We start from the raw sequence: 14033 nt of genomic DNA on the forward strand, positions 1-14033 counted from the left end.
TCATTATACATGTACATGTAAACAATTCCCTAGAAAGTTCCCTGATATGGGAAAGGCACATCAACAAATGGTTCAACTAGTTCATTTTCTGATCAAGGAGTTGGAACCCCCCCCCCCCCCCCCCCCCCCCCCCCCCCATTTTTTTCTTCTTTTTTGTAATAATGTGAAAGTTTCATAGTTTTCCAGGGATGGAACCCCCCTTATCAAAATGTCTGGATCCGAAACCTGTAGTTATTTAAGCACTTACATTCCCCATATACATTGATATAGGACTTGACTAGTTGAAGAACAAAACGTAAGTAGTAGAGGAGAGACGAAAGATACCAAAGGGACATTCAAACTCATAAGGCAAAAAAACAAATTTGACAATGCCATGGCTGAAAAAGGAAAAGACAAACTAACACCAGTACACAAAACATTACATAGAAAACTAAAGACTAAGGAACATGAACCCCACCAAAGTTGGGGGTGATCTTAGGTGCTCAGAAATGCTAAGCAGATCCTGCTGCACTTGTGACATCGGTCGTGTGACTCATGTTACTAAGTACAACACCCATGATAAGTCTAATTGGGTAGGTCACATTCAAGGAAAATGAGACGGAATTGCAGTTTCGACAATTGGAACATATCTGTTGTCATCTGTGAAACAGATATTTCATAAAGGTCAACCAATTTGTGATGTAGAAAAGTAGAATATATAATAATCAGTTCAGAAAAATTGCCTTAGAGTTCAATGATACTGATATAATAAAGGACAAAATCATAGATATTGTGCATTTATTATTGGGATTGTTAAACAATGGACATTTGACACAAATGAGGGATTGATAATTATTATTTCCAAAATATGCTGTATAGAAATAGTATTATCAAAATTTTTACATGCATAAAGAACCTAAACCTAGAGAAAGAAAAAAGGGTAAGGACAGAGCATCTGAAACTGAGGCAAAGGGAAAAAAATCTGAAACTTCTAAAAATGAAGATGATGAAGAAAGGAAATATTCTGATTTTAAGAAATCTTCTAGTCATTCCAGTGATACTAAATACAATGATAAATATAGTGATGATAAAAGTTCAGACAGATCTTCAAGGGAGGAGAAACCTGTTAAGAAGAAAAAACCTCCACCACCTACATCAATGAATTTTAATCATAATAATGACTTGTTAAAAATTGCTGAACAAAAATCCCAAGAACATATCAAAATTGAAGTAACTAAAAAACCCCAAAAAGGAGAGGAACGATTATTAACTAAAAGAGAGATGGCATCTCAAAGAGAATATCAAGAATATTTAAAAAATAAGAAAATAAGAAGAGAGGCTGAAATTGAAGAGAGACAAACTGTGGATGTTAAAAGAGAAAAGCAAATCTCTAATTCATTAAAAAGTAAATCCACTTCAAATTTAGTGACAAAATCAGCAAGTTCTTCACAAAATACTGTAAGGAAAAATCCTTATTCAGAAAAATTAGTGACTAAATCTTCGTCGCCTGTGCCTAATTCATCTAAACCGTCACCAAGTAACAAGTTAGGTAAATCAATGTCATCTTCTTCAATTCCCTCAAAACCTTTTACAAAACAGTTCAAACTACACTCAGCAACAAATTCTCAACACAATTCAGACTCAAATCCAGCAAAGAAAATAAAACGGGAACATAGAGAAGACGAAAGAATTTCCCAAAAAGATGAGCATCGGAAGAAATCAAATGGTGCTAAAAGAAGTAATTATAATGATGTACGTGAAAATGTGCTGGTGTGTGGACCACCAAAGAATGAAAAACCAGTATCTTCCAATCCATTTGATAGAATGTATGGAGAAATTAAGAAAAATCAACCAACAAAGCCAGGTATTTAAATATAAACACCATTCAAAAATGTAAAGCACACTTTTAAAACGGTAATTCAGAGCAATGAAATTGGTTTTAAAATCGCCCTTACAATGAGCAATGCTTTGTAAGTTTAGTTGACCAAAGGTTAGTCATAATTTTCATTTTAGTAAAAATAAAATGAAGAATTTAGCTATAAAACTTTGATTTTGAAATAGGGATTATTCTGTTATTTGAAAGTTGCTTAATATGTATTTGTCAATGAAGCAGCAAACACAAAACAAAAAATAACCAACGGCTATATAAACATTAGTCTTCGGCAATACCAAAGCACCCATACGGGTGTCAAGAACTGAATCACTTTGAGAGACTCAGTGAGTCTAGACATGCTAGAGAAAGTGGTAAATGTATTAAGACGAAAACGAAGGACGAAAGATACCAAAGGGACAGTCAAACTCACAGATCGAAAACAAACTGACAACGCCATGGCCAAAAATAAAAAGACAAACAGACAAATAATAGTACAGATGACACAACATAGAAAACTAAAGACTAAGCAACACGAACCCCACCAAAAACTGGGGGTGATTTCAGGTGCTCCGGAAGGGTAAACAGATCCTGCTCCACATATGGCACCAGTCGTGTTCCTTATGTTATTACAAATCCGGTAAATAGTCTGATTCAGTAGGTCACATCTATCAATGACATTAAATTTCATTATACATGGACATGTTAATAATTCCCTAGAAAGTTCCCTGATATGGGAAAGGCACATCAAAAAATGGTTTGGTTCAACTAGTTCATTTTCTGATCAAGGAGTTAGAACCCCCCCCCCCCCCCCCCTTTTTTCCTCTTTTTTTTAAAATGTAAAAGTTTCATGGTTTTCCAGGGATGGAACCCCCCTTATCAAAATGTCTGGATCCGAAACCTGAAGTTATTTAAGCACTTATATTCCCCACATACATTGATATAGGACGTACTTAACTAGTTGAAGAACAAAAAGTAAGTAGTAGAGGAGAGGCGAAAGATACCAAAGGAACATTCAAACTCATAAGTAAAAAAAGCAAACTTGACAATGCCATGGCTAAAAAAGAAAAAGACAAACTAACACCAGTACACAAAACATTACATAGAAAACTAAAGACTAAGGAACATGAACCCCACCAAAATTGGGGGTGATCTTAGGTGCTCAGAAATAATGGTAAGCAGATCCTGCTGCACTTGAGAAACCGGTCGTGTGGCTCATGTTACTAAGTACAAAACCCGTGATAAGTGTAATTGTGTAGGTCACATTCAAGGAAAATGAGACGGAATTGCAGTTACGACAATTGGAACATTTCTGTTTTCATCTGTGAAACAGATATTCCATAAAGGTCCACCAATTTGTGATGTAGAAAAGTAGATATATAATAATCAGTTAAGAGAAATTGCCTAAGAGTTCAATGATACTGATATAAAAAAGAACAATATCATAGATATTGTGCATTTATTATTGGTATTGTTAAACAATGGACATTTGACACAAATGAGGGATTGATAATTATTATTCCCAAAATATGCTGCATAGAAATATTGTATCAAAATTTTTACATGCAAGTTATTTTTTGCATACAACCTGTCGCAATTCTCACCACAATATCTGATCAAAGGAAACACCAAAATCACTTAAATAGGTGATAACTGAAGTTATCAAATCAGTTAAATAGGTGATAAATGAATTTATCAAATCACTGAAATAGGTGATAATGAAATCACTTGTATAAGTAGTGACTGATTGTTGAATAGTTGAAAAGGCAATTTTTCTAAGCAATGAACTTTATCAAAATTGATAACAGCTATATTATTTTTTTTGTAATTTATCCACACAACACTAGAATTCTGAATCAATGTTTTAAGTAAGGAGGGTATAAGGCTTACCTTTCAGAAGGAAATGCTGCAGTTAAAAGTTGTATTCTTATCACAAGTGCATATAGTACAGTACACATTTAGACTTTGTGTGTGAAATATGTTTGGCATTTATTGTATCTCTGACATGCTGGATATATCTTGTTAGACCACCTGTTGTGATCAAATGACCAGGTGACCTTAGGTGAACTATAATTGTCAGATATTAATTAAGAGCAATAGATTAACAACTGGGATTATGACAGGTAAAACAGTGTAAAATTTCATATTCAAGAGTTTTAAGCAATTAAAATATCTTGTTCGGAATGTCATCTTAATGTTTACAGTTATTAGACAGTTTTATAATCTTTATCATTATTACATTTTTTTTTCTAAGATTTATAAAGAAATATATACACATGCAATATAGTAATAACTGTTTATACATGTTATATATATATATATAATTGAGAATGGAAATGGGGAATGTGTCAAAGAGACAACAACCCGACCATATAACAGACAACAGCAGAAGGTCACCAACAGGTCTTCAATGCAGCGAGAAATTCCCGCACCCGGGGGCGTCCTTCAGCTGGCTGAATATATTATATATATATAATCAGTGATCAAAATAATGTTTCCCAAAGTAGTTAGTATTGTTTTAAATTGTCTGCGATTAAACAAATGGAATATAGGACAAGAAGTCACAGGACAAAAAGTTGCAATTCAGTTTTGAGATGATTTTTTTTTCAATGGAAAACGCTTATGTTTTTAAAACACTTTTGTATTTTTCTTTGAACTATTATATAAAGCAACATTGTGAACTAAATTGGTTCTAAAAAAATCAAAAATGAAAAGAATTGTCAAAGTGGCTCATGTTACTAAGTACAAAACCCGTGATAAGTTCAATTGGGTAGGTCACATTCAAGGAAAATGGGATGGGATTGCAGTTACGACCAAAGGAACATATCTGTTGTCATCTGTGAAATAGATATTCCATAAAGGTCAACCAACTTGTGATGTAGAAAATAAACTCATCATAGATACCAGGATTAAATTTTGTATTTACGCCAGAAGCGCGTTTTGTCTACAAAAGACTCATCAGTGACGCTCGAATCCAAAAAAGTTAAAAAGGCCAAATAAAGTACGAAGTTGAAGAGCATTGAGGACCAAAATTCCTAAAAGTAGAATATATAATAATCAGTTCAGAAAAATTGCATTAGAGTTCAATGATACTGATATAATAAAGGACAAAATCATAGATACTGTGCATTTATTATTGAGATTGTTTAACAATGGACATTTGACACAGATGAGGGATTGATAATTATTATTCCCAAAATATGATTTTTAAAGAAATATATGCATGCAATTTATTTAAAATAATGATCAAAATAATTGGATTTTTCCCCAAAATAGTTGGTATTGTTTTAAATTGTCTTCCCTTAAATAAATCGAATGTAGGACAAAAAGTCACAATTCAGTTTTGAGATTATTTTTCTTTCAATAGGAAAACGCTTATGTTTTTAAAATATTTTTGTATTTTTCTTTGAACTATTATATAAAGCATCATTGTAAACAAAATTGGTTTTAAAAAAATCAGAAATTGAAAGAATTGTCAAAATGGCTTGGTAGATTAATGACTTCATGGTGCAAAGAAATATTACCTCTGCATTCATGTAACGTGTACATGCAAGTGTAGTCAAAATTGATAGTCATAATCAGGAATCAATATATGAATATTTATGGGTACAAGATATTTAATACTTAAATTAAAGAATGTCAAAATGTATATAGCAAAATTTAATTACCTGTCAAAAGATGTGATTAAGGTCATCTCCCTTTGGGGTCAGCTGTCTGTTATAAATGTAGGACAGAAAGTCACAGGACAATAGTCACATTTCAGTTTTGATATTATTTTTATTTGAAAAAAAACACTATATTTTAAATAAACATTTTTGTATTTTTCATAACTTTGATATATATAAAGCAATTTGTACTTGAAATTTATTGAATAAATAGAAATTGAATAAATATCAATAACAAGCAAATAATTGTTAAGAAAACAAAATGTCAAAGTGGCTTGGTACTTAAACGGCTTAGTTGTGCCAAGGAATTATATCATTTGCAAGATTAAAATTTAATAAATGTTCATTTATCAAGGCTAATGAACAATTTTCAAAACTGTAAAATGAATATATGTAATAAAAAATATTTCAAGGTTTTTTTTCTTATATATTCAAACAATTATTATCAAATTATTTTTGACTTTTTGTCTTATTAAATTTGTTACTTTTTGTCCTGTGACTTTCTGTCTGTTTATCGTTTTTTATACGCACCGAAAGGGTTAGCATCTATAATTGTTAAATTTATGCTTGTATAGTTATGATTGACACATCTTTCCTGTTCTCAAGCCTCTTTTTTCTTCAAGTTTTTATACGACGGCAAAATTTCTGCGGTCGTATATTGGTATCACGTCGTCGTCGTCGTCCGAAGACATTTGGTTTTCGCACAATAACTTTAGTATAAGTGAATAGAAATCTATGAAATTTAAACACAAGGTTTATGACTACAAAAGAAAGGTTGGGATTGATTTTGGGAGTTTTGGTCCAACAGTTTAGGAATTAGGGGCCAGAAAGGGCCCAAATAAGCATTTTTCTAGTTTCAAGACAATGACTTGTGGAATGGTGTATGAATCTCTCTGAAATTATACAACAAGTTTCCATACCACAAAGTAATGGTAAGAATTGGCTTTTGGGGGTTATGGCTCAAACCATTAAGGAATAAGGGGCAAAAAAGGGGGAAAAACAAGGGTTTCTAGGTTAATTAACAATTTCTTAAGTAAAAAACATGATTTAAAAGCAGTGTAAGGGAGGTTATTCAAACACATTTGAATTACTCCACTTACACTGCTTTTAAATTATGTATATTGGAAATTTGCCAATAACTTTAGTATTAATAAATTCCATTGGAAATTTGCCAATAACTTTAGTATAATAAACTCCATTGGAAATTTGCCAATAACTTTAGTATAATAAACTCCATTGGAAATTTGCCAATAAATTTAGTATAAGTAAATATAAATCTATAAAATTTAAACACAAGGTTTGAAACCACAAAAGTAAGGTTGGGATTGGTTTTGTGGGTTATGGTCCCTATGGTTTAGGAATTAGGGGTCAAAAAGGGGTCCAAATAAGCATTTTTCTAGTGTCCAGACAATAACTTGTGGAACAGTGTATGGAATTGTCTGAAATTGTATCGCAAGTTTCCACACCACAAAAGGATGGTTAGAATTAGCTTTGGGGGGTTATGGCTCAATCTGTTTAGGAATTAAGGGCAAAAAAGGGGCAAAAACAAGGGTTTCCTGGTTAATGGACAATTGCATTAGCTTTGTTGCTATATATGTTGGTACTTTTTGCTATTTGTTTGCTAGTTCTAGTATGAAATATTTTTTAGCTGCTTCTAGAAACATCAAATACTGTGATTTAAATACATATAATATTACACTAGTGTATATCAAAGGGTTCTGTGGTAATAAATTTTTACTCAGAATTGATTATGCTTTGTTTGGTTTTTTTTTTGCATTAGAGTTACCTCCCTTACAATGGTTCCATGGCTCCAAGGGGGATTCGAAAAGTTTGGGGGGGGGGGGGGGCGGGGGTGTTCCGATTTTTTTTAAGGGGTTCATATTTTTTTCCAAATTTTTCGACAAAGTGCCACACCAACGCCTTTTGTACAAGCTAGGATTTTATGGGATTAGAGGAAACAGCCAAAAAGGGATTTCATCATTTTTTCATCTCGAACACAAACAGTGATAGTAAAAGGCTCTACCTCAGAGATGCTAGATGTTCTTGCTGGAGATCCTTAAGGCACCGTCCTAGGTCCGCTCTTGTTCCTGGTATACATTAACGACCTGCCTAATTGAGTTTCATCTTCCGCAGTTCGCATTTTTGCTGATGACAGCTTGTTATATAAGCACATCAGGAATCAAGCAGATGCAAACAACCTCCAACAAGATCTGGCTGCCCTAGAGCATGGTAACATGTATGGCAGATGAGCTTTCACCCTGCTAAATGCACAGTCATCAGAATAGGCACCAACCGAAAAAAAAATCTTAGAGACACAGTACCACCTACATGGACACCAACTCGAAGTTGTGGACAGCAGCAAATATCTTGGCGTTACTCTCAGCGAAGATCTAACTTGGAAAAAGCATGCAGAGATAACTGCAGCCAAAGCTTCAAGAACTCTAGGATTCCTGCGCCGCAACTTCAGAGACTATAACAGAACAGTCCGAAAAACAACATACAGATCCATGGTCCGACCATCATTGGAGTACGCGTCTGCTGTGTGGAACCCATACAAAGTGGAAGACATAAACCGCCTCGACAAAGTGCAAAGAAGGGGAGCCCGTTATGTCTAATAACTACGGAGATAAAACCCCTGGATGTGTCACCAACATGATTCAGCTTCTCAAATGGGAATCATTACAAGACCGAAGTAAAGACCATCGCCTGTTGATCATGTACAAGGCCATCAATGGCATGCTTTTCATCCCAGAAACCGACAGTATCATCAACAAAAGTGACAACAGAACCAGAGGGGCAAACAGATTGAGGCATATATACACCAAAACAGAAGTGTACAGACAATCCTTCTTTCCACGCACTATCCAGAATTGGAACCATCTGCCAACAACGGTGACCAACTCAACGACTCTGGACGACTTCAAGGCCAGCCTCCATGCAGCTGCGGCCCTGAGGACAACCACATAAACCACCATTTGATGTAGATAGTTTTAACTGTAAATACCAGCTTTTTATTTGTACATATTAAACCTGTGTGGAGAGTGGCTCCCTCAGACCTACGCCTGGTCAATATTCATAGTTGTCTACGACTCCTGACAATTATTGGAAGATTATGAAGATGTTTCTTTCAGTCTCTATGTTTGGTGCATATATGTTAATGAGCGAATAAATTATATTTTCGATTTCTGTTTAACATTAGTAGTCTGCCGTCTTTGTCTTTGTTTTCATTGATTACTTTGCCATCTAGTCTATTATCAATTATAATGGCTACACCTTTACTTTGGGTTGTACCATGACTAAAATAGAAATAGTTAGTAGTTTCAGTATATAATTTTTGTTCTAGATTTCATCAAAATTACTTTCTTGTATAAAAGTTATAAGACTTTTTTTGAATTTTTATCCATTGATAGAATCTGGTTCTTTTCTCTTTATCTCTTAGTCCTTTAACATTAAGCGTACATATATGGATGTCTTTTATCATATTGGGTATTGTTTTGATTGTTCTTAAATTTGTTATTTACTTTATTTAAAGTACGCTTGACTGGCTTGTAATTACATTCTTGGTTGATAAATTTGAAAGGTTTAACACGTGACAAACTGATGATAAAGTTGTTTAAAGCTGCCGGCTTACTTATAATGCCATTCATTAAAATCTTAAAGTTGTTTATAATTTTGATTTTTATCTTAGGTGGTTTAGGTATTCTTTCCTTCCTAAGCACACTTTTACTTTTAAAAAGTAAAGATTCAAATAAGCGTTGTATTATTTTCACACATACACACTTGTTGACTTATAATTTAGATTTTTTTATTTCATTAGCTTAAATATGTCTAGTTTAGTTGAGTCCCCGGGTGAGGTGTATGGTATTTTAACATGTTTGTTCTTACTTTAAATATAAACTTTATGATGTTTTCTAATCTTATACATGTTATATGAGTTTTACATACTATACAATGTATACAATATATAAATACGAGTAAATAGTAAAAGCGCAAGCATGCAACCCATGCGCGTACAATGAAGGTAACATACAAACTGTAACACATGATGATAAAAACAGAGAGTACCTATACGATGTTAAAAAGTCTTTTGGTTTTTCTGTTGTGTTCTCGTAACGAAGAGTATTCAACAAATTACATATTAACCAATGTCTATATAGCTGTAGATGTTCACATTGCGTTATAGTGATACAACAAGTTCTAAAACATAAAGTCATTCGTTTACTACACGATTTCATTACCGTGATACATAACTTTTGTTTATGTACCTGAACACATCTATCTACAAACAGTATCATCATGTACAAATAATATGAAATCTTATTTATATAAATATGTAATACTTTAGTTACTTTAATTGATTTTTTGTAGGTTCATTAGACCAGATTAGACAAGCGGTAATTGTCAAAACAGATAATGTAAGTATTACCGTTGTTTTCATTTCTTTAAATACTTTTTGTCGCGATTTTGTTACATTGTACCTGTTGTTAATAATGTTTGATTTGTTACTAAAAATAGTTATGGGAAAACCCATTTTTGAAAATGTATTTCAGTTGATACATTTCTAAGAAGTAAATGTGTTGATAAAATACAAAAGTGCTTGTATCATCAATGTTAAATACTTGAGATAGGTGACATTCTTAGACGATATACAATAATATACTATGACTGATTTGGATTATTTTGACTGACTTTCTTACTTTTTTTAAGAATATAATGAAATTATACAAATTATTTGCACCGTTTGTTTATGTGTTCGTGTCTTCAGTTTCCCATTCATGCATTTTCCCGTAAAATCCGTACATTCTTACGTTATTTACACCATATGACGTGAGGTTATCATTCATAAAATGCATACGACATGGGAGTACGATTGGAACAGCGCAAACAAATCATGACGTTGTCTATCAGCTGACATATATAGATAGATATAAGAAGATGTGATATGAGTGCCAATGAGACAACTCTCCATCCAAGTCACAATTTGCAAAAGTTAACCATCATAGGTCAAAGTACGGTGTTCAACACGGAGCCTTGGCTCACACGGAACAGCAAGCTGTAAAGGGCCCCAAAAATACCTAATGTAAAACCATTCAAACAGGAAACCAACGGTCTAATCTAAGAAACGAGAAACGAGAAACACGTATGAGCTACATCAACAAACGACAACTACTGAACATCAGATTCCAGACTTAGGACAGGTGCAAACAAAGTTAGCGGGTTTAAACGTTTTAATAGGTATCAACCTTCACCCTTGTCTGAAACTATAGTGTAACATCACAACATAGAAAAATATGAATATTTCTGAATCTTATCACCAGTGTGTAATCAAAGCGTTTGAAGAACGTCATATTAGAATGATGTACATGTATTATCATTTACGGATCAAAGATTTTGTAAAGCAATGCACTTTCCTATGAACAACCATCCAAAGTTGAGTTCCTTCACCTAGGTACACAAAAGGCCATACTAAAGCAAGGAAAATGAAAAACTACTTTCGGTTTTATAAAGTTCAGTATTCAATTCTACAATATCAAAGAGGGGCGAAAGATACCAGAGGGGCAGTCAAACTCATAGATCGAAAATAAACTGATAACTATATATTAAAAGAATGTAAACTGCTAAAGGTTTTTAATGAATTATGTGTAAAAGCTTTACACAAATAATTTATTATAATAAAACCTATTATTTGACACTGCCATATATTTGGGTATACATTTTCAAATTTATTTATCAAAAAATGCAGCGTGTTTATGAACAATATAAATGTTGAAACATGACAATACTTGATTGGAATTATCTGTAAAGGCTTCTGAATCTTCTATATTTTTTTTATATTTAAGCTTGAATTTGATCGTCTTTAATGACCAAATGAGTTCAAATCTTTCACAAAAACTAATTGAATCGAATGAAGTAGACACTTGAGTGTTTAAAAAGTGTCCAAAATCTTTCATCAGATGAAATTGAAGTTTGAGGCCAAAATCTGCCCTTACTGGATCTACTCCTTTGATGTAAATGACGGCTGTCATGAATAGGTATTATACAAATCGCACTAGGAAAGGGATCATATCCACGTGGTCATGTCACCATTTGTCTTCAATTTCTAAGACAGAATAATAAAGTTTTGATATAATAAACAACTGTATCGGTGTGGGTTTATGATAAAAAGCAGCCAATTAAAAAATGTTACTATAATGTCTTCTTTGCAGTAATATAAAGCTAGTTTAAAGCCAATTGCAACTGATAAATAAACCAGGTTCTCCCAGACTAAAGTATCAATCAGTAAACATCAAACTGATTTAGTGTTAAAACACAACAAATAATCTGACAAATGCTCAACCTTGTGCAGTATCAAGATAAAAGTAAAGAGTATAGACAGGCTTAAACTACAATAGCTGAGACAAGCTATTAACAGCGCATATTGAAATAAATCACCCGGAACTACTACACATCTGGTATAACAGCGTAAATTGTACACATGAACATGCATCTGGGGTATTTATGTATACGTGACAATGTATTTCTAAAATTATTTTGATAACATTTTGGGTTCTGTATTTAAATTGGGTACAGATTAACTTTTGATATGTGAATCACACAAGGTTGTGTTATTCTGGTTTTTTTTTATCACATTTCTTTATGACATTTACATCCAACGACATTGTAGTAGATGATAAAATGATATGAAACCACTAGATCTTACCTCACTTTTGGTAACTGTGGGATTATTTTATGACAGAAAAGAATTAATATGGTGCATCATTTCAAGGTTTACTTATTCAGGAAGAGGGCTTTTATTGCTGTTTTTCATTTTAAAACCAAAACAAAAATGGCCCAGAAACGTTCACATTACTGTCAATCTAAGCCAGGCCGAACCACCATTGTTTTGCTATTTAGAACCTGGCTGCAATGAAATGTAGTCATACCGCCAAAAATATCTAATAGTTGTAGTGACCATTGTTGAAGATGCTCATTGATATAGGTATGCGATACTGGCTCTTTAGGGCCATTAGTTTTCGAGATGACCGTTAAAGTAATTGACGATTTCTGTTGTTGTAGATGGCTACAAGTAACAAAAGAAGGGCGACAGATACCAGAGGGACAATCAAAGGTACCAAACGATCCAAAGGTACCAACGATTTGGATCAACCAACTCCACCAACATCCGAAATTGTATTGAGGATAATTGCAAAGACAAACATGAACAATGGTTATTGTTACTTAGGATTCGATGAAGAACATGAGAGAATATTCAGACCAATTTTCAACACAAATACTTGTTGTTGGCCGTTTGAGAAAGACTTCTGTTGGAAAAAATCTTATCGTTTTCTAGTGACCTTAAATCCAGATGAAGATAAGGTCGATTTCTTAACTCCATATCCACATTGCAATGAAGATATGGTAGTTACTTCAATTGTTAAGGAAGAAAAAACAGTACCATTCAATGTCCAAGTTCTAATTAGCGTAGCAAAGCTTGATATCAATGATATTTATTTAGATATCAAGGAGGAAAAATATTTGTTTAATAATGCCCAGTCACCATCTGTGGGAATTTTGAAATGCAGGTCTAGAAATGTATCAATATGTTCAGACGATCATTCTAAAGATAGCAGATTTAAAATACATTTACCATCAGGTCACTACGTCTTTCCAATGAAAGGAATTAACATTGACGAAATACCTAAGGTTGACAGAGAAGTGCTTGTCGTTTTTGGCCTAGGTCGACCATACACTAATAGAAGGTCATTCCACCCTGCGAGATGCTATATTCTAGTTGTAGGTTTATTTGTTGTGTAAAACATTAGTTTTACTTTGATACTTTGATTACAAGCTAAATTCTTATATGCTTATCATCTCAAAATTAAAATATGCATATCTGCCTAACCTTTCCATATTTTAAATTTGCTTTGATAAATGATGTTTATTTTGTTCCAAAGTTTATGTTTCTTTAAGTGCACTCAAATCTCATTTTGAATTTTCTTTCACATATCTAAAAGCGAGATTAGATATATCGTTTAAATGATTCAATCGATCAAATCATGTTGTTGCTGATTATATAACATATACTTACTAATAAACTCCTCATATATACAAGGATTATATTTTTGTACGCCAGGAGGGGTTCAATCTGACATACACATAAAGAAAAGTTGTTACTATATCATTATATCATCGTATGCAAATATTTAAGTTTTACAATACAGAAATAAGAAGATGTGGTATAAGTGCCAATGAGACAAACCTCTATCCAAGTCACCAAAAAGTAAACCATTATAGGTCAAACAAGGAGCATTGGCTCACACCGAACATCAAGCTATAAGGGGCCTCAAAATGACTAGTTTAAAACAGTCAAACAGGACATCCAACGGTCTAAACTATACAAAAAAATACGCAAAACATTTATGACACAGGACAGGTGCAAACAAATGCAACGGGTTTAACGTTATAACAGACATCAACCTTCACCCTAACCTTAAACAGTAGTATAACATTACAACATGGAAAGACACACTTTAAAATAT

The 14033-nt window shown here is 33.2% G+C and overlaps 1 protein-coding gene across 7 annotated transcripts in view; it reads left to right on the plus strand.

The window, feature by feature from the left end:
• LOC127706962 (daf-12-interacting protein 1-like) overlaps positions 1 to 13606 on the plus strand; it is a 36389-nt gene extending 22783 nt beyond the window's left edge. For 5 of the 7 annotated variants that reach the window (XM_052211697.1, XM_052211695.1, XM_052211699.1 and 2 more), the window contains 3 exons: positions 893 to 1843; positions 9883 to 9929; positions 12571 to 13606. In XM_052211697.1, the coding sequence (XP_052067657.1) occupies positions 893 to 1843; positions 9883 to 9929; positions 12571 to 13308 (1736 nt within the window). In that variant the 3' untranslated portion in view covers positions 13309 to 13606. The remainder of the gene's footprint in view (positions 1 to 892; positions 1844 to 9882; positions 9930 to 12570) is intronic. The other 2 variants (XM_052211700.1, XM_052211701.1) reach the window with 2 other exon arrangements.
• Positions 13607 to 14033: the final 427 nt, after the last annotated feature.

Source organism: Mytilus californianus, unplaced genomic scaffold (genome assembly GCF_021869535.1).
Source record: "Mytilus californianus isolate M0D057914Y unplaced genomic scaffold, xbMytCali1.0.p SCAF_6, whole genome shotgun sequence".
Lineage (NCBI taxonomy): Eukaryota > Metazoa > Mollusca > Bivalvia > Mytilida > Mytilidae > Mytilus > Mytilus californianus.